Source organism: Poecilia reticulata, chromosome 8, assembly GCF_904066995.2.
Source record: "Poecilia reticulata chromosome 8, P_reticulata-male-v2, whole genome shotgun sequence".
NCBI classification, from domain to species: Eukaryota; Metazoa; Chordata; class Actinopteri; order Cyprinodontiformes; family Poeciliidae; genus Poecilia; species Poecilia reticulata.
In genome coordinates, this window is record NC_088837.1 from 26,875,296 (window position 1) to 26,895,589 (window position 20,294).

The window sequence follows — 20,294 nt, forward strand, 5'->3', positions numbered from 1 at the left end:
GATGGATGATGGATGGATGGATGGATGATGATGGATGGATGATGGATGATGATGGATGGATGATGGATGGATGATGGATGGATGATGGATGGATGATGGATGGATGGATGATGGATGGATGGATGGATGGATGATGGATGGATGGATGGATGGATGGATGATGATGGATGGATGATGGATGGATGATGGATGGATGGATGGATGGATGATGGATGGATGATGGATGGATGGATGATGGATGATGGATGGATGGATGGATGGATGGATGATGGATGGATGGATGGATGATGGATGGATGATGGATGATGGATGGGATGGATGGATGGATGATGGATGATGGATGGATGGGATGATGGATGGATGGATGGATGGATGGATGGATGATGGATGGATGGATGGATGATGGATGGATGGATGATGGATGGATGATGGATGGATGGATGGATGGATGATGGATGGATGATGGATGGATGGATGGATGGATGGATGATGGATGGATGGATGGATGGATGGATGGATGGATGATGGATGGATGGATGATGGATGGATGGATGGATGATGGATGGATGGATGGATGATGGATGATGGATGGATGGATGATGGATGGATGGATGATGGATGGATGGATGATGGATGGATGGATGATGGATGGATGGATGGATGATGGATGGATGATGGATGGATGATGGATGGATGGATGGATGATGGATGGATGGATGGATGGATGGATGATGGATGGATGATGGATGGATGATGGATGGATGATGGATGGATGGGACGATGGATGGATGGATGGATGGATGGATGATGGATGGATGATGGATGATGGATGGATGATGGATGGATGGATGATGGATGGAGATCATGAGGGGACTCAGGACAGAACCGTGAGGAACACCAGAGGAATTCTATTTCAGTGCAAAGCAGTAAAACTATTCAACATGACCGGAAACGTCAGATCGGCTCTAAAATAACGTCACCGACGTTTGATGCGACTCCTGCACGCCCCCGTGTGGCTGGCCTGGGATTGTCCTCTCTGCTGATGGAAACACGGGGAAAAACTATGGAGAGTGAAGAGTGTCAATTTAAATAATATGAAATAATAATCTTAATTTACTTCATGTCTGAGCCAAGAGGCGTCAGGGTCTCTGCAGGAGCAGCCAATCAGATGTCAGGGTTCCCAATCATCCCGCTCACCATTTTGTGCTTCATCAAAGGAATCATTTATGAAATGATGAAACAATATAGTTTTTAAAATGAAAACCATTTAATTGATGTACATATAATTAATTGTATATTTAATAAATTTCCATTTATTTCCAGTTTTAAAAAAATAATGTTTAATTATTTCAGAAGTATTCATCATAATTTAGCACTCTTCACTCTCCACACAAAATTGAGAAAAACATGAAACATGTACGGAGACCCAAAAGTGCCACAATCCAACAAAAAAAAAATCTACTTCTTGTTTATAAAACATATAAAAACAAAATATGTAATAGGTAAACTATAAAGTATGAATAATTTAATAAATACATGATATTTTATACAGGACTTAGCGAGACAGCACATCCTATTTAATCCATTACTGTTGTCTGAAGCACAGAGAAATCCATATTGTGCTGCAATGAGGGGCAAAAATAATTAGCTGTGTAACAGAATTCATATAATAATAAAATTAAAATGTAGTTTTTTTTTATTGAATTGTGACACTTCTGGCCTTCCGTACAATTGTTGGGGTTGTTGGACTGTTTCTCCAGGAATCAGACTCGCAAACCGATCATTTTTTTCTCATCTATTTATTTTCAGTACTCAGCAGTAAGGGTTATAGTATATGGACAAGTTCTCTGTTAAGAAATGAATTATCAAAACATAGTTTATAAAAGTGTATAGTAAGCATTACATCATATATACGCATGAAAACGGAAAGTTCGAGCTTCAAACGGAGGATTACAGCCGCTCCAAACTTTCCTCTCTAATCTACTGAGACGCAGGCAGGAAGTGTCGGAGGACAAACGGCGGATGGGGACATTTCTGTGTTCTAGATCACATGGACTCCTACAGCACTTGACGTCACTGCACGGCTTTCACTTTATTTTTATTTTTTGACTAGCACCGGCGCTCCTCGACACGCTGACAGACACACACAGGCTTCCAACAGTTAAATAAGGGAAACGGGAAAGAAACACCAATAAATACAGGAAGTGGGACAGAGCCGGGCGTCCCGCCGCCGGAAGTCCGTCCGGAAGCAGGGAGTCGGCGTGACGTCACGGGGCGAAGGAGGCAGGATCCGGATGAGTCCGTCGGCTCCGAGCGGAGGGGTGCTTCACATCGACACGGCTCTAAAGTCACACAGCCTAAACACTAGCGCGGTCCGATACACGAGTTAATCATCAATAATCAATAATCAGCTTCATATAAATAAATGAGTTACTACAGGATCTGCTTCCTTCGGTCAAAGCCGCAGAGATGAGAGTTTGGGTCCAGTTCACACACACGGACTGCAGGTTGATGGGTTAGCCAGCAGGTGGCGCCGCAGGCAGCAGGACAAACATGGAGGAATTTCCGGTTCGAGTCGGAGAGCCAGCTGATCGGGCTCCGAAAAACTGAAGAAAAAAAAACTCCAATTCGGAACCAGAACCTGTTTCTGGGTTGATTTGAGAAAAACGCTGTGATCGGTAAACTACGGTGCGGTTCTGGTTCTGATCCGCTCAGCCCGTCAGGTTCCGCAGGCATGAAGAGTAAACCGGGTTCTGACCAGCGATGGGACTTCCGGCTCTTTGGAGGGAACCGAATCTTCAGGATCAGCTCAAAGAACCGTTCAGATGATCAGTTTTTAACACGTCATTTTATCCCCAACATGGTTTTTATGTTCACCGTTTTTGTGGGTGAAGTTTAAAAACAGTTAATTATCTGAAATAAGTTAAAAATGTTTCTTTCAGAAACACGTTTTCAGAAATATATGAAGGTTAAATATGTAGCGTTTACATGCGCTGTGTGCATTAATAACGTTTTGATGATATTTATAACAGCAGAGCGAAGAAACACGAACTGACGTCACATCATCTGTGACCCAGAACTGCGCCGGGTTTTTAACATCGTCGCCCTCTACTGGTGCAGAACAGGCATAGCAACATTTACTAATGGAGAACCAGGACTTCAGACTTTAACCCGGATTTGGTTCTGGTGGAGGAGGAAAAGTCTCCAGAACCAGAACTTAGTCAATAATTTAGCAGCTAAAAATGTTTTTTTAAACTGAAAATGTTTACTTTGTTGCCAGTTTTCTGATTAAATTGCAAGTTAATTTCAAACCCTGAAATTAACAGATTTAAATTGAGTCTCACTACTATAAAAACATAAATAAAAAGCTGGCTGTTCTTTCTGAAAATTACATTTCTGATGTTTTTCCTCCGATTCACTTAATTTGACCCAGTTCAGCTCAAAGTTGTGACTGGAAATCTGTGAAGTTGAAGTTGAGCTCTCTGAGCCACCGTAGCAAACAGACGTTCTTCCAGCATCTGCACCGTTTCAGGGTTGGACCAGGAATGTTGAGACTGATCCAGCACCGAACATCAAACTTCCTGTGAAGCGTCAGCGGAAAGAGAAGAGCAGTAGGAGACGTTGCTATGGTAAATCCAGACAGTGTTGGATACAATCTGTGGTTTGATAAATGCGAATGAAATGCGTTTTAACAAACTTGTTGGCACAGAAATCATCCGCTCCGAGTCCGTGTGTGTGAACCAGATAATAGGAAGTGTCTCTCTGTTACAGCACACACACGCGTCTTAAGTCTGAAAAAGTCCCATGAGTCTCTGCTGCCCGACAGCAGGGCATGAAGGTCCGACGGCCGAGCTCCACTCATGCTACGTTTCAGAGTGAGAAGGCTTCAAAACACTGACGAAGGCCACCAGAGGAACCAGCAGCGACCCAACGACCCCACAGTCCGGGTCAGGCTCAGGTGCTGCAGCTGTGGGGGGGCATCATGCAGGGAGGCATGGTTAGCAGAAGGTCTGTGTGTGTGTTTATCTGTCCTCACACACACTGCCACCACACACCGAGGAGGACGAAGGTTTATCTACGGTTTGGCACCGCCAGCACTGGACACCCCCTTAGACTACACGAAAGGTCCGCCGGGCATGCCCAGGTAGTTGGGCACTGCCATGGCCGACGGCGGCGGCGTGGTGCCGCTCCAATGCACCTTCATGTGGTGCCGCAGGTTGGACTTGGAGGAGAAGCGCTTGTCGCACTGCTGGCAGGAGAAAGGCTTCTCCTTGGTGTGGATCCGGCGGTGGCAGATGAGCTGCGTGGACACCCGGAACGACTTCCCGCAGTCCGGGCACTGGTAGCGCTTGGGCTCGGTGTGGATGCGCCGGTGGTTCTTGAGGGACATGAGGTTGGGGAACTCCTTCTGGCAGGAGGAGCAGAAGAAGGTCCCAGTCTTGTGGCTGTTCTTGTGGTTGAGCAGCGAGCTAGCGTGGCGGTACGAGCGTCCGCACTGGTTGCAGATGTGGGGCTTGGCGACCTCATCGTTGCCCTCGCGGCTGCGGCCTTTAGCCAAGCTGCCGGGATTGAGTCCTTGCTCTTGCATGAGGGTGAGGTCGAGGCCCGACCCCCAGCCCAGCTCCTGGGAGCCGCCCGGCCGGTGCTGCTGGGGTCTGGGCTGGCGGGGTTGCGGCATCTGGCCGTGGGTGATCTCCATGTGGAGCCTGAAGCTGGCCTGCGTGGGGAAGGCTCGCTGGCAGGACCGGCAGGTCAGCTCCCGCTGCTTCTGGTGGACCCGCCGGTGGTTGTAGAGCTGCGAGGAGACACGGAACGCCTTCCCGCAGTCATGGCAGCGGTGACGGCGGGTCTCAGAGTGGATGCGGCGGTGGTTCTTGAGGGCAAGCAGGTTGTTGTAGGTCTTGAGGCACACGGCGCAGTGGTAGATGCCGACGGTGTGGGTGTTCTTGTGGTTGAGCAGGGAGCTGGCGTGGCGGTAGGAGCGGCCACACTGATCACATCTGTGCAGAGACAAACGGTAAGAGGAGAGAGCGGGGGAGGGGCGGGGAAGAGACAGAGAAAAATTAGTGACGGGAGGCAGACATGCAACATCACCTGATAAAGTTTACATACAGGTATATGATCTGAAATCCGGCTCAGAGCTTTCTACAAACTGGTGCACCAGCTAACGTTTCTACACAGGTCACTGGGGGGGACTGCTGTGTGGACGGGGGACATGGACACACAAGCAGGAGGAAAGTGGGAAGTATCTGCTGCTTCCTGCACTGCACACACAGCCTCTGTACCTAAAGGGATGCACTGAGCGAGTCTGCTGCCCATTGGAAGAACCGGCCACAGCTACGCTAAATTCCCGGTTGGTAATGCCGACGTGTGTACATGTGCAGTGCAGCTAGCTCCAAATACTCCCTGCTCTTCCCAAACAAACATCAAAATGCAGCAGCCTCATTCTGCTCAGCAGCCATCAGATCAGACACAATCAGAGGAAAGCTTCAGTCAGAGAAGAAAACAGCATGTAAACAACATCTGAACATGACATGAATGATTGAAGGCAGCCTACAAACTACAATGTGTGATATGCTAACTGAAAGCAAACGGGGATGACTTATCTGGTCTCTAATTCAATCTGTCCAAACTTCAGAAAAATCCGAATTCCGGCACGCGTATGGTCCCAAGGAAGCCGGATTGGAGATCATATACCTGTAATAGACACGTAGAGACCTAAATTTATCTGCACTACTTCTTTTTGTTCCAACTTCGAAGAATCACAAACAACTGACGAGAACTCACGTGTACCGACACTCTTCTCCCTCTCCTGGGGGTGCAGCGGCCTTCCTCCTGACCTCCATGCCTACCTGGTTGTCCCCACAGCGGTGCCGGGCCAGACCGGACCTCCCCTGGAAACTCTTCCCGCAGCTGGGGCAGCCGAATGGCGTAGCGCCCTCCTCATGCACCTTCTGGTGGTTACGCAGGAACCTTGCCAACCGGAAAGCTTTCCCACAAGTGTGGCAGATGTGTTTCTTGCGCTGCGTGTGGATGCGCATGTGGTTGCGCAAGGCCATATAATTGGTGTAGGGCTTGTCGCAGAAGTTGCAGCGGAAGTTTCCGGTCTTGTGGGTGTGCTTGTGGTTGAGCAAGGAACTGGCGTGCTTGTAGGTGCAGCTGCAGAGGTCGCAGGCGTACGGCCGCTCGTCAGAGTCCATGTCAACAGAGCTCCTCTCCATGCTGATGTTGGCGGAGCTGCTGGTGGAGGAAGACGAAGGAAGGTGCTGAGCTGGGCAGTCGTGAGCAGACAGTTCGTCAGCCGTGGCGAATCCTTCGCAGCAGCCGTCGCACTCAAAGTCCATTTGGGCCCCAGGGCCCTGCGGGCCTTTACACAAGCCAGCTGTAGTGTGAGTGGCAAGCTGCCGCTGAGTGCGAAAACCTTTACCGCACTCCTGACAGTTGTGCTTCTTCTGGGCAAAGTGGAGGCGCAGGTGGTTCTTCATGGCCAACCGGTTGGGGTACGTGGAGTTGCAAACATTGCAGTGGTACTCTCCAATTTTATGAAGGTTCTTGTGATTGGCCAGGCTGCCAGCATGGCGGTACGTCTTTCCACATTCCTCACAGGCAAAAGGTCTTCGCCCACTTTCAGCAGGGTCAAACTTCTGGGGCCTGGAGGTCCCAGCCGACGAGTAAGGCTTCTTAAAGCCTTGATGGCTGTACTTGACCCCCATGACTGGGCCCTTTGAGGACTCTGCTCTCATTGTCTGCATTTGAGATGGTCCAGGTTGCTGGAAGCGGGAACCGTTGGGACCGGTCCGGACGAGACCTTTGGCCCGGTGCTCCTCATGGAGACGGAGGTGGTTGATGAGCTGCTTTTGGATCTTGAAGGCTTTGCCACATTCCTCACACTTGTGCCTGGAGCAGGGACGACAAAACGTGAAGGAGACGCGTAACAATCACAATGTTCCTACAAAGAGAAAATTCTGTACTACATACAACTGTTAGCAGAGAGAAGTGAGTGAGATACTGCCTGTGGTGTTCCACAAGGATGCTTTCTTGAACCCATGATTTATCTTAAAAAGTAGACTGGCTAAACCAACATGATCAAGTTCTTCAAAACAATAACATAAGAAGCATTACTTTCAACCAATTTCAATTGCACATTGTGATGCAGTCGGTGTACTTTGGCAGAGACAATAAACTAACAGAAGTCCTACCACTACATGGATGCTTGTGTTGATGAGGTTTTCTTGATCATCTGGCCCTTGCTTGTAACTAAAAAGCATGAGCAATCCCACAACTGGAGAATAAGGTAATAATTTCTAAAGAATTTGACATTTCTTACTCTACAGAAAAACACCTCAGACAGCGGACATCCCAGCAGATTCAGTCCAAAGCTTACAGAAATGACCAAACAACCAGAGCTCCATCTCTAATGGCCTCAGTTAGCAGGTTAAAGGAATGGTATCAGCACTGAACCAGAATGACTGGAAGAGTTGAAAGAGAAACTCTCTCTCTAAAACAGGACGGCAGCAGGACTTAGGTTAGCAAAGCTGCATCTGGATGAAGAACAACACATCTGGAAGGTCCAAGCTGAAGCCCGATCTAAACTGGGTCAAGGCACGTAAATCCAAGGCATGCCAAGTATTTCAACATAACAGAGTTAATCTTTTAGTGTAACATAGCATAACATCATATAGAATGTTCTCAAGCCATGGGTCTGAAGTCAACCAGACACCGTTACAGGCCCAACCAAAAACAACGGCCACTCAACCCAGCAGAGGAAGGATCTGAAACCAAAGTCTTTGGGATCTGAGGGAGTTAAAGTTGCAGAGTTGAAACGTATAGTTTGGTATTGGTTCGACTGGTACAATATTTGCTATATTTTCAGCTGGTATGACTCTCTCACATGCTGCAGTGAGTCAAACCAACCAAACCCTTTGAGCAACCTGTTCCCCCCTTGCCTTAGTTCAGGGTGCTGAACCAAGAAAAACTGAATGACACAAAAACCTCTGAAGAAGACACTGAGCACAACTTCCCTCTTTACCAAATGTGAACAAGAATGGAGTGGCCTCAGATTTTACCTACGTTTGTAAGCGGACCAGAGTTCACTTTTTTGGTCTCCATCATAGCTCAATCTGCCCAAATGAACTGGACTGTCTAGGCAGAAACACTGGTGTTGGATTAAAGCGGGTTAACTCGGGCTGGTGGGAATGCAGAATTAAAGAAATTATGGAAGGCCACCACCACATGAGCCTGAGGCTTAATTTAACTCAACATAGGAAACTTAGGCTGGAACTGGATGGACTGATCACTCTCTCTGGCTGGAGGCTCATGCTGTTTCTAGCTGAAGTCTCTGGTGAGGCCAACAACAAACAGGTTTCTCACTTAATGAGTAGTAAGCAATCCTGTGCAGATGAAGTGTGACTCCTTTGAGACCGGTGGTGTTCAGTCACAATAGACTGAGGAACAACAGGACCGTGATGACCTTAATGTCCAGGACTGCTCAAAGAGTGGACCGGCGTGAGCCGTCCCTTTACCCAAGGTATGGGCAAAAACCTGCATAAGCACTCATAATGAAAATTGGCATTGCAATTATCGGTTGCCGGTGATTTCATGACCATCCTACCGATCAACTGATCAATGCTCCGGCATCCCTTGCCCAGAATGCGCAGCCGCACTGACCCGCTGCAAAGGGCTTGATGTTGGGCTGTTTGGCTTGTAGCCCACAATTCTACCAACATATTTTGTTCATCTCTTTGAAAAACAGCATGATGTCTTTGGAAACTAAAGACATGTTTATTTTTCAAATAAGTTGCAGGGTTTAGCTTTCAAGACATTTACGACCATATTTAACTGTTCACATGTTTTGAGATTTCTTGTGGAATTTCAGATGATGTAATATAATTCTCCATAGCACCCATTTTTAAGCCCACTTTTTCATGACATTTAAAATTGAACTAGAAGCGTACCTTTTGAGGTCGAAGTGGGTCCTTTGGTGGTTCTTTAGCGCCAGCAGGTTGTAGTAGCGTTTCTGGCACACCAGGCAGCGGAAAACGCCGGTTTTATGAGACTTCTTGTGATTGAGGAGCGAGCAGGGGTGTCTGTATCCTCGTCCACACTGGTCACATTTGTGTGGTTTGTCACTTTGATCAACCATTGGCCTGCGCCCATCACCACTGGCTCCAGCTACAGCTTCACCACCAGACATCCCTTTGCCTCCATTTAGGCCAGACTTATTCATTCCTCGGTTCTTACCGGGGCACAAGTGAGTGACCAGGTGGTGTTGGTCGGCAAAAAACATGCCACAGTCCACACATATGTGGTTACGTCCATCCATCTTGTCACTGCCATTGGCTGAGCCGCCGGTGATACCCTGCTGCTGGCCGTCTGGCCTCTGGGGGCCGTGGATTAACTGGTGATTCAGGAGGTCCTGCTTCCTGGAGAAGCTCTGGCCACAGGTGGAGCAGATCATCCTCCAGTCCTGATCCAGATTGGATGGTCCTGCTCCTATCGGGTTATTGGCGTGGCTGCGAAGGTGGCTTCTCAGAGCTCTTAGGCTGGCATAATGATTGCCACATACCGAGCACTGATACACCTCTCCATCATCGTCGTCGTCTTTGTCGTTACTGCCCATCCTCTTACCCCCACTCTGGGAGTAGGGTCTCTGGCTGCTGCCTTCTTTAATGCTGCTGGAGCTCCCGGAGGGCATGGATGTCCCACTGGAGCTGTGGTAGTTCATGTTCCCCATGAAGCCATTAGACATGTTGCTTTGCTGCTGCTGCGGTGGTGGCTGCTGTTGCTGTCCACGGCGGGGACACATGTGCGACTTGATGCCTGAAACATCCCCGTACATCTCACCGCAGTCGGCACAAACATGTCTGTCTGCCTGCCGGTGAGTAGAGCTGCTCTGGGAAAGCGAGCTGCCGTCAAACCGATCATGGAACTCTAGGGAGTCCAACCCGCTGCTATGGCCGCCATCCGGCACAAAGTGAGAGGAATCACCAAGGTTTCCTGGCAGTGAGATTGGAGTGTTTGTGGTGTTGCCCTCCTGGACGTAGCTCTGCTGGGAATCCAGAGTGAGCGGCTCAGGAGACAGCCAGTCGCCGCTGTCGTTGCCGATTGGCTGGTTGGAGGGGCGGCCCTTGTGGCTCCTCAGGTGGCTATGTAGTGCCGCCAGGTGGGGGTACTGCTTACAGCAGATGGTGCACTGGTAGTGGCCGGTCTGATGGCATCGTTTGTGATTGACCAGACTCCCTGCATGCCGATAGCTTTTACCGCATTCTCCACACTTGAAGCGGCGCTCTTCGTCATCTGGAGAATTGGCCTGAGGTACACGGCCACCAGAGGGCGATGCCACCGAGCCCTGTGATCCAGAGCTGAGTGTGTCCGAGTTGAGTATGGAGCTGTCCTGACTGTGGGACGGTGGATGAGGATCATGGGTTAGATAGTGAACTTTTAAAGTCTCTAGGTCTGGGTGTCCAGCCCCACAGTATGCACATGTGTAAATGGGGTTGTTGACTGGGGGACCCATAATTGGGTCGTACGGGCCCCTTTTATCTGCAGGAAGTGGGGGTAGGGGCAGAGGGTCACCCAGTGCCGGGGTGTACGCCGGGGACCGCACGGCACTCAGATTGTGAGGCATGATGCCGGGGAAGCTGCGCGGCAGTCCGAGTGAGGGCGAGGCCGTGTTGTGCAGCAGGATGTGCTCCTGGAAGTCTGCCTTGTTCGGCAGCGCTATCTGACACAAGTGGCAGAAACAGGAGGCAGACTCATCGCTCTGAGATGACTGCGAGCCGGCACTGCGCTCCGAATCGTGGAGGCTGCTGCCAGCGCCGCTGCTCACCATGGTCGCCCCTGGAGTCTTGAACTTTGAGTGAGTCCTCTCGTGGCTGTTTAACGCAGCCAGATTGCTGAATTGTTTAAAACACACAGAGCACTTGAAAGTTCCTTGTTGGTGACACTTTTTGTGGTTCACCAGACTACCGTGATGCCGATAGGTTCGGTCACACTGGTCACACTTGAACGGTCTGTCCCAGGCGTCGTCAGATTCAGGGGAGCCTTTTTTCCCGTGGTCGTCTGTCTCGTGGCCAGGTAGGACACTATGTCCAACACCACTGTTGTTCAGATGGGAACGGCCAAACCCATCCGAGAGGTCCTGGGCAAGGCCGAAGCTCCTCTCGTCGTGGCCCGCCTCCTCAGGGGCCTCCTCGTTCTCCTCCTCTGCGTGTGCACTGCTTGGGGACAGAGTATGGATCCGAAGGTGGTTTTTCAGAGCTACCGCGTTCGGCAGCGTACGCGTACAGACTGGACACTGGAACGAACCCACTTCGTGAGACTTCTTATGGTTGGCAAGGCTGGCTGCGTGCTTGTAAATCCGTCCACACTGTTCACACTCAAAACGACCGCTCTCTTCCTGCTGATAATGTGCTTTCATATGCTCTAGAAGACTTGGAGTACTCGGGCAGACCATATCACATTCTTTACAGGGGAATCCCTTGGCACGACTCATATCATGCATTGCCATAGTACTCTACCCCGGAGCAGTTGGAAGGAGTCACGGTTCACAACGTAGTAATGAACAGTGAAGGGTTGGGGGACCATGGGGGGTAGGGGAGGGGAGAAAACAAGGTTGCTTAGCTCTTTAGCTGAGACTCCAGGCCATATTCCACCACCAAAGGACATCCAGCCAATCACGGCCCGCCTTGGGGGTGGCGGGCCAGCAAGGGGCGATGGGCACACCAATGAGGAATCACTGTGGAGAGAAGAAGAACAGTTACTTTTGGATTCACCCGACAACAACTCTTGATTTCTACAGTGAAATCTTTAGTTTTGATGGAAAATGCTTACAAGGTAAATTATTGGGAAAGTCAAGGGTTAGTACTAGCGGTGTGCAATGTGAACTACTTATTTTCACAATATTTAATGTTATTTATTGTGGTTTATCGTCACTGTGCATGGTTTCCAGTTGCACAGTAAAAAGAGCTACCAGGAACCAATAATGCTTCAAGAACATCAAGGAAATTCAGACACATGGCTCCACGGACAAGCACCGCTTTCCAGATCGCTAAAGGCCGAGAAGCCGTTTTTACCCATCAGCCATCACTTCGCTCACTCGCCAGTTTGACCTCGCCTGTTTTTATGTCCATTTGAGTTTTCAGTTCACTTTTTGTCAAAGGAAAAGTCTAATTATTCATAGTATATTTTTTTATGAGACATTTGTTTTTCACTGGAAAATTGCATCCAAATTTCATTGTACAACATTCAACGTTACAGAAGTAAAGGTTCCATTTATACAGCAGGTTTATTTCACAGTTCTAACCTCTGTTAGCAACCATGTAGCTTTAGCAATAAGACCACAGACAGACAGCTGGTTTTACTATGAAATTTGATTTTAAACATAAAACTTGATTATTCATAGCATGTCCCACTTTAGGAAAAGCTAATTCAGACGCATCACTAGCTGCGTCCGAGTCTCTTAAGTGTCTCTGCTGGGCCAAAGCTGCGATTGTCGTTGGGAGTCACACAGAATCATTCTGAGGGCTGCAGACGGCCCCCGGGCCACACTTTGGACATCCTGTGGCAGCCAGACGGGACAACATTGGCCCAGTTAAAATCAGGCTCCTGTTTGAAAGAAGAGGAGGAAGGAGTTTGGGTTTGACTGGTCCGCTGCCTGAAGCAGCAGGAAGCAGCCGGTTCCAGTGTTGACCCGGCCCGTGTTTGTTCTGGGTCATGTGACCATCAGCGCTTCACCTGCCTGCAGGTCAACAGGATGTACAATAAAACAGCAAACAGGAGCAGATCCACTCAGAGCTGGACGTCCTCCCTGCCCCTCCAGTTTCCCTCACATGAAGATCAACCTTTTGGTTTTCTTATTTATGGCTGAAACCACAGAAGGGCTGGGCATTCATCCATCATCATCCATCATCATCCATCATCATCCATCATCATCCATCATCATCCATCATCATCCATCATCATCCATCATCATCCATTTCTTATTACAATTTTGATTTATCATTGTCACAATAAATTCCAATTAATGAAGTTTAAAAAACCAAAACTTTTCTCATCAGGATTAATAGTTTCATTATTTTCTCCACTGTTTGTGTAACGAAAGCATCAATAAATACTAATACATTAGGAAATACAGTTACTGTGTGCATTTATTGATGTAAATCACTTCTTTGTGTGGCTAAAGATGCTCATTACAAATGGGAAAGTTTTCAAAAGCGTTATTTGAATTTGTGAAGCTATAATTGTTGCCATCCAGACAGTTACCTAAAAAACAAGTAATCAATTATTTTTACACTGCAAAACAAAACCTTAGTAAATACTAAGATATAACACAAATATCATGTCTAATACAAAAATCTTAAATGTAACTTTTCAGAATGAAATATGAGTCAATAATTCCTCAATATTGATGAAAAAGTTCCAATTCCATCGGCAGGAAAAATGTTTTGTTATAAGTATAATAATTATAATAATCTGCCAGCAGGAATAAAACTTTTTCATTAATATAAAAATTAAAATTATTTTTATCTTATTTCAATTGTACCAAGATATTTGCACCAGAAACCACACCAAAAATACTTGGTAAGATTTTGTGATTTTGCAGTGTATCATCACTTCTATCATTATCACAGAATATCAGGATAAAACTTTAAGTCCATATGATCAACTCATAGCACAGAGACTATTAGTGAATGTTTTCATGTTTAACCGTCTTCAGAGTTTGGTCCAGATTTGGGCTTCATGCTGATAATAAAGCAATAAAAACCCATAAGTGTGAAAGCTGGACGGTTTTCCTGCAGCCTCCAAGAACCGACTGCAAAAACATCAGAAAAATAAAAGTTCATGTTTTGTGATGCAGCCAATCAGACCAACACCAATAAACTTATTTATAGTCATATTTAAGCTGATATTATATATTATTATTGTTAAAAGCACATTTTGAAATGGTCTATAAGTATTAAACACACTTTTCATCAATCCACACTTTTGTTTTTAAAAATCAGTCTGATGTAATATTTAAATTTGAATGAAAACCATCATAATTAACAGAAATAAAAGGATTAATTCATGGAAAAAAATCTACTTAACATTTGAGAACTGGATACATTTTAAATATCCAAAATAAATAAAATTTAAAACACCAGACTGAAGACTTTCATCATTCAGATTATGGTAGAAAGAGAAAAACGATAAATAATGAAATTATTGAGCTAGTTTAGATTTACTGCCGCCAAACAACTGACACCCCGTCATCCTGGCGCGGCGGCTCTGGTCCAGTTTATGACCCCAGGAGCCGGTTAACCTGGGAACTGTTCACCCCTCAGCATGATGCTGCAGCAGCGGGGTCAGAGTTCAGGTGTGAAGCTGAGCTGCAGCCAATCACAACTTTCCCTTCAGCTCATCATGTAAACAAACCTGCCGAGGCCTCAACCCGACCGGAACGGCCCGGCTCCGTTCACACCCCCCCGGTCTGACCCGCTTTAACGGTCCCGCCGCTGCTCCGGATCCCCACCCGGTTCCTGGCCCGAACAGAGCCGGACCGGACCCAGACAGCCGCCCGGGGCCGCCTGACCTTGGCCCGTCTCCTCCCGCCCCGGTTCGGCCTCGGCAGGAGTCCATCCGGACAAAGCGGGGCGATCCGACATTTCCAGCCGCGGACCTTCCAGTCTGAGCGGGGAGCCGCGCTCCGTCCCCCGCTCCGCTGCGGGGCGCGGCGGAGCGCCGAGTGTTACCGACATGATGCGGGGCGCCACCTGCAGCCATCAGCCCACTCCCACCGAGACCCCACGAATATCTGAAATGGCTTTCAGCCGCGACGCCGAGCCATTTTACCGCAGCTAACGGGGTTAGCTCCCTTTTTAATCACAAACACAGGCCCTCTTTGGTCCAGCCGAGCTCCAAGCCCAGTCCACCGACCCAACATGGTGCCGAACCCCGGAAGAGTGTCCCGCGGTCATTTCAGAGACAAATAACGGATATTTAGAGCAGAGGAGGCGGAGGAGGGAGCTGATGCTCGGCCGAGCTAACGGTTAGCGCCTGGCTAGCGATTAGCATCTCCGCGATGAGAGAAAACAGAAAAGCGGAAGTTAGGGACAACCAAACAGCAAGAGAAAAACGCACGTCCAGTAGTCCCGCATAGCTGCGTGTCCAGCTTGGAGGCTGATCTCGGAATTTCCTTCACATTTGGTGCCGGAAAGCTGCCTCCGCTGCAGCAGCTAGCCGCGGTTAGCAGCGCAGCTAGCTCCGAGCTACACAAAGATCCCGACAAACACACCGCGGCCCCCCTTTCATGGAAAACATCGGCTTTCCTCCTTTTTCCGCCACAAACTCACCCCTCGGTTGGCCTCTGCGCCCGCCAGCAGAAGGAATCACGGCCTGGACCCGCAGATTGTGCACCTTTCACAGATTAGACATGCTTATTTTCTCCTCCTGCTCACCCTCCGACTTTTTCTGCTGTGTCCCCCCGCCGCCGCTTCAGCAGCACACTTCCTGCCGCTGCCGCGCGCGGCGAGCCGAGCGGCGCGGCGCATGAGCCCAAACATGACAGCGTTCCGCGGCATCAAGGTCCAAACCGAACCGAACCGAACCCCGTCTCTAAAGAAAACATCTTCAGATATTAGTCTGATAATTATGTGAATGAATCTGTGCGGTCAGGACCCACCAGGTCTGAACTCTTCCAGTTGAACAGTTTCAACACATTTATTTAAAACGCCTCCGTTTAATTGGCTGACCCTAAGCAGTCACAGATAATTAGTTATTTGTGAACAAACCAAACTCAAATCTAAAGAATTCAACGTTTAGATTGTAACAACATAATTAATAATGAAGATAATCCCTTTAAATCTCACTGTAAAATAATAGATACTTTAATTTATTAATGCTGAAAGTGTCAACAAATGTAATTATATTCTCATTCTCAGTGAACAAATGTGAAAAATGTTCATCAATGGTTTAAGCAAAAAAAGCAAGTATCAATGGGAAGCCCCTGATGGTTTAAGGGCACCAGCTTAGTTTGCTTGTGTTTTGGGCCGGCCCTCTGTGTGGTCAAACACCAACACGCCCAACCTCAGCCTGGTAGCTGAGGTTATAACAGTCAGTCAGAATGAACACAACAAAAACTAGGAAATAACACAAATGATGGGAAAACAACATACACAAAGAAAAGAGAAAACAACTCATAGAACAATCTAAAAACACAACAACAGCAGCAGGAGCAACAGCAACAACAACAACAACAACAACAACAGCAGCAGCAGCAACAACAACAACAACAGCAGCAACAACAACAACAACAACAGCAGCAACAGCAGCAGCAACAACAACAACAGCAGCAACAACAGCAACAAAAACAACAACAACAACAGCAGCAACAACAGCAGCAACAACAACAACAACAAACCCCTGAGCTGCTGCAGGAAGCGCATATTTCAAACCGTATTAAATCTTCACGTAAATTTCAGGTAGTTCTCAACTTCTGACGTCCAAAATTGGATGAGTTGACCCTTTGCATAAACACACACACACACACACACACACACACACACACACACACACACACACACACACACACACACACACAAATACCAGTACGCCTCAAACATACGTAAAGTTCTGGTTCCACTTTGGGTTCTGAGTTTCTGAGCTCCTCCTGGCCGCTGCTGGACTACATGTCCCAGAATGCCGTGTTGTGGCGCTGACGTCATATTCCAGCGTCCAGGCCGTGTGTTTCCCTCCTGTGGCTCCGTTTGGGTTCCTGCTTGTTCCTGAGTTCTTTGTTTTTCCAGAACCAGGATTATCCAGAGGCCGGGATGGGACCCGTAGAGGTGAACTTTGCTTCAGTCAATATTCCTCCGGGCTTCCGTGGATCTCTGGAAGTTCAGGGACGGAAACGCTAAAAACCTGCTGCGCTGTTTCTGTTCATCGTATTTTAGAAGCAGCATTAAAATATTTTGAAATTCTTTCTTTAACGAGCTGAGAACCTAAAAGGTTAATAGTAAAAATTTCTGTTGATTTTCTCCTTTTTCGGGCGCATAAGTTTTATTCTTCACGAAGAACAGGAGTCAGTTTTAAATTAAGCAAAAATAAAATTTGTTTCCTTATTAATTAAAAGTGCAGATATGAAATGAAACATTAGAAAGATGATCAGGTTCGGTTCGGTGTGGCGTTTAATTCGGGCTGACTCTGGATCAGTTTAGAGTTTGTTTTAAACAGGAAATAGTTTGAATTGGGTCAGAGGTCACCACCTCCCGTGTCATTGTTTCTGCAGGGGCTCATTAGAGCCAAGTTAAAACTGAGCATGCGCGCTTTAAGATGGGCCTTTCGTACTTTATTGCTCCCCCAGAGGGAAAGTAAATGCTGCTTTACTCCCATCAGAGCTGTTGTAGATGATGACGGCTCTGAGCAGCAAGAATCTCCTGTAGCAGTCTGCGTCACAGCGAATATGTAGGAGCCTCTGACTGAAGACACCATTTTCTGGTTCTGAGGAGGTTCAGGGTTATCCAGAAAAGCTGACTGAGATATCAGATTCATAAATATGTTTGTTTTTAATCATTTCCTGAAAGTTTTCACCGAAGCAACGTTTTAAGGTTACCATAGTAACTTTTGATCCTCTCCAACTGGCTTTAACCAACGACTCGTCGCCATGGCATCTTCTCTGTCTGCAGCTCCTCCACATGTCGGTTTTCTCCCAAAGCTTTTCTCCCTGCGGCCGCTTCCTGGCGGCTGGGAACAACTACGGAGAGATCGCCCTGTTCAGGTGAGACGAAACAAACGCACCCACCTCCCTCACCTGTCCTCAGCATGCAGCTCACACCTGTCACCACGCTGTGTTTTCAGCCTGGCTGCGGCTCTCAGTCCAGACGCCACGGCGGCCAATCAGAAGCCTGTTCTGACGTTCACAGGTGAGGCCTGCCGGACTGAGCGGCGTGCTTGATTTATGAAAAATTAGTCAAATCTCACCTGTAGCCTCACCTGAGTCAAGATAAACACAGAAAATAACTTTTTAAAGTAGAAAACCTGCAGATTATTGTTTTATGCAACAAAAATCTGCGATATTAGAGTTTTTACAGTGTTATTAAAACAAGTCAACAGGTACAAATCAACTTGGAAAATTTTTAATCAAGCAACAACAAAAAATGTCATTTTCACCAAACTTTTAGTTTTTTTCCCCGGATGAATTAAAAAGAATGTTTTATAGCATAAAGTAGAAGTTTGGTCCGGTTCTGGTCCGGTTCTGGTCCAGTTCTGGTGAGTCTCTGAATCCTGCCTGTCCTCTGCAGCTCATGAAGGTCCCGTCTTCAGTCTGCTGTCCACCGACTCCGTCCTGCTGAGCGCAGGGAACGGCGAGGTCAGCGCCTGGAACTGGACCGAACTCATCAAGAAGGTACGGAAAGCCATCAGAGCCAAAAATCAGCACAGATTCACCCCACCTGCTGCAGAAAGTAAAAATCAGTTCAACATGTCAGTGAGGTGAAAGTGGTGAAACTCCCACCAGAAAGAAACCAACAGAGCAGAACGCGGTGCGTTCAATGACCGTACGCGTTTCAGGTGGTTCAAAATCTGCAGGTGGTTTTTAGGAAATGTCTGATTATGGCTGTTAACAGCTGGAAGGTCAAGGGTTAAGTGATGACCTTTGTGTCTCATCAGAACGTGAAGCCGCTGTGGACGAAGAGGCCGAACTACAAGTGAGGACGAGTCCTCAACTTCCTGTCTGTCTGTTCTCCACTTCCTGTCTCATGTCTCTGCTGCCTTCAGGTCCAGTCTGGAGATTCCAGAGATCAACTCCATGGCCATCAACCCTCGAGTGAGAGCACACACTGACCTCTGACCTCTGACTGGCTGTACCTTTTTGATGATGATGATGATGATGATGATGATGTGTTTCCAGGACGACAGCCTGGCGATCGGAGCGGGGGACAACAACGTCCACATCCTGGACCTGGAGCACGGCGCCTTCAAGGTGCTTCTTCTTCTTCGTCCTCTTCTGCAGCTGATGTCTGGTCATGTGACTGACCTCTGACCTCTGACCCCTTCAGGCAACCCTGCAGGGTCACACGGATTACGTGCACTGCGTGTGCATACGTGAGCGGGAGGCGGAGCTTCTGTCTGGCAGCGAGGACGGCGCCGTGAGGATGTGGGGTGAGCAGCGGGCGCCGCCGCCGCGTGGCCGTTCTGATGATGATGATGATGATGATGATGGTGTGTCGTTCAGACTGCAGGACGGGGCAGAGCGTCCACTGCATCGAGGTTCATAAGTACGAGGTGAGCTCTGAGCTTTGACCAGCTGACCTTTGACCTCTTCTTTCAGAGCTGCTGACCTTTGACCTCTCGTTTCAGAGCTGCGCCAGGCCTCAGCACGGGAAGTGGATCAGCTGCCTGACCACGGACTCTGATTGGATGGTAAGAGGTCATGCGATGAAGCTGCAGACCCAGACGTGGTTTCATGTTACTGACCGGTTGCTATGGCGACGCAGCTGTGCGGCGGCGGCCCGTCTCTGTCCCTGTGGCATCTGCGCTCGCTGTCGCCGACCTCGGTGTTCCCGTTGAGCGGCTGCCAGCGCCGGGCCGCCTTCCACCAGGACATGGTGAGGAGACACACACAGCGCCCCCGCAGGCCGGAGGCCGCGCTGCAGCCTCACTCTGCGTGTGTGTGTGTGCGTGTGTGTGTGTGTGTGTGTGTGTGTGTGTGCGCGTGCGTGCGTGTGTGCAGATACTCGCTGTGGGCGACGGTGCCTTCGTCTCCCACTGCCTTCTGGGAGGAGAGGTCAAAGGTCAGATCCCGTGCACGCCACCGAGCCTCAACACGCTGAAGCTGAACACAAAGAGCTCTGAGCACCGGGTGAGACCCTGAACGCACCGCGGAGGGGGCGGGGCTAAGAGTGAGGGGCGGGGCCTGGTGACAGGTGTGTTGGTGTTCCAGGTGCTGACGGTCGGCGGCGGCAGCAGCAAGATTGACGTCTTCACCAACCTGTCCTACAGAGCCTTCTCCCTCAGCTTTTGACCAGAACCAGGATCGGATCGGATCCAGAACCAGGACGAACTCCAAATAAAATCCAGTCTTTGTTACACTTGCAGTCCGCTGTGACCCGTTAACGCATCCAGAACCTGTTAAATTTGCTCCTTTTAGATTTTAGGCAGGAAATAAATGTTTTTAAAAAGTGAACTTTTCTGAGCTCCGTCTTTATGACACCATTTTGGAACCAGACTAAGAAAAAAAGGTGATCAGAATATAGAAAACATGTCAAATACTGAAGTTAAATGAGAAACGCATTTAATCACTTTATTTTAATGTATCA

General features: G+C 48.3%; 2 protein-coding genes across 6 annotated transcripts; one reads left to right on the forward strand and one right to left on the reverse strand.

Annotated features, from left to right (window-relative positions):
* Nucleotides 1–1,780: 1,780 nt before the first annotated feature.
* LOC103469455 (zinc finger protein 646) lies at nucleotides 1,781–15,557 on the reverse strand. Of its 5 annotated transcripts, none has more exons than XM_081610379.1 (5): nucleotides 15,333–15,498; nucleotides 8,955–11,737; nucleotides 5,788–6,897; nucleotides 5,606–5,697; nucleotides 4,863–5,001 (listed from the first exon to the last, which is right to left on the reverse strand). In XM_081610379.1, exons 2-4 carry the CDS (start codon nucleotides 11,507–11,509, stop codon nucleotides 5,619–5,621), a joined length of 3,744 nt encoding a protein of 1,247 aa, XP_081466505.1. In that variant the 5' UTR covers nucleotides 11,510–11,737; nucleotides 15,333–15,498; the 3' UTR covers nucleotides 4,863–5,001; nucleotides 5,606–5,618. The 5 variants fall into 5 exon arrangements, 4 of the variants coding, with proteins under 4 accessions (XP_008415363.1, XP_008415362.1, XP_081466504.1 ...); XR_014088797.1 differs by having other exon boundaries at nucleotides 4,874–5,000; nucleotides 5,113–5,697; XM_008417141.3 differs by lacking the exon at nucleotides 5,606–5,697 and having other exon boundaries at nucleotides 1,781–5,000; nucleotides 15,438–15,557.
* Nucleotides 15,558–16,668: 1,111 nt separating this feature from the next.
* thoc6 (THO complex 6) lies at nucleotides 16,669–20,161 on the forward strand. The gene is made up of 13 exons (XM_008417144.3): nucleotides 16,669–16,823; nucleotides 17,664–17,755; nucleotides 17,836–17,900; nucleotides 18,279–18,382; nucleotides 18,646–18,683; nucleotides 18,754–18,802; nucleotides 18,887–18,958; nucleotides 19,035–19,137; nucleotides 19,211–19,260; nucleotides 19,336–19,398; nucleotides 19,473–19,583; nucleotides 19,709–19,837; nucleotides 19,919–20,161. Exons 1-13 carry the CDS (start codon nucleotides 16,809–16,811, stop codon nucleotides 19,997–19,999), a joined length of 972 nt encoding a protein of 323 aa, XP_008415366.1. The 5' UTR covers nucleotides 16,669–16,808; the 3' UTR covers nucleotides 20,000–20,161.
* The last annotated feature ends 133 nt before the right edge of the window (nucleotides 20,162–20,294 follow it).

What these genes read in the sequence shown, in the direction of transcription:
- thoc6 (XM_008417144.3), top strand. An exon ending in GGACCGAACTCATCAAGAAG is followed by an intron (nt 18,383 to 18,645) that starts GTACGGAAAGCC and finishes GTGTCTCATCAG; the next exon opens with AACGTGAAGCCGCTGTGGAC. An exon ending in CCACGGACTCTGATTGGATG is followed by an intron (nt 19,399 to 19,472) that starts GTAAGAGGTCAT and finishes ATGGCGACGCAG; the next exon opens with CTGTGCGGCGGCGGCCCGTC.
- LOC103469455 (XM_008417141.3), bottom strand. Translation starts at nt 11,509, where the DNA reads ATGGCAATGCATGATATGAGTCGTGCCAAGGGATTCCCCTGTAAAGAA. An exon ending in ACCCACTTCGACCTCAAAAG is followed by an intron (nt 6,898 to 8,954) that starts GTACGCTTCTAG and finishes TCCCTGCTCCAG; the next exon opens with GCACAAGTGTGAGGAATGTG. An exon ending in GGAGAAGAGTGTCGGTACAC is followed by an intron (nt 5,001 to 5,787) that starts GTGAGTTCTCGT and finishes GTCTCTGCACAG; the next exon opens with ATGTGATCAGTGTGGCCGCT.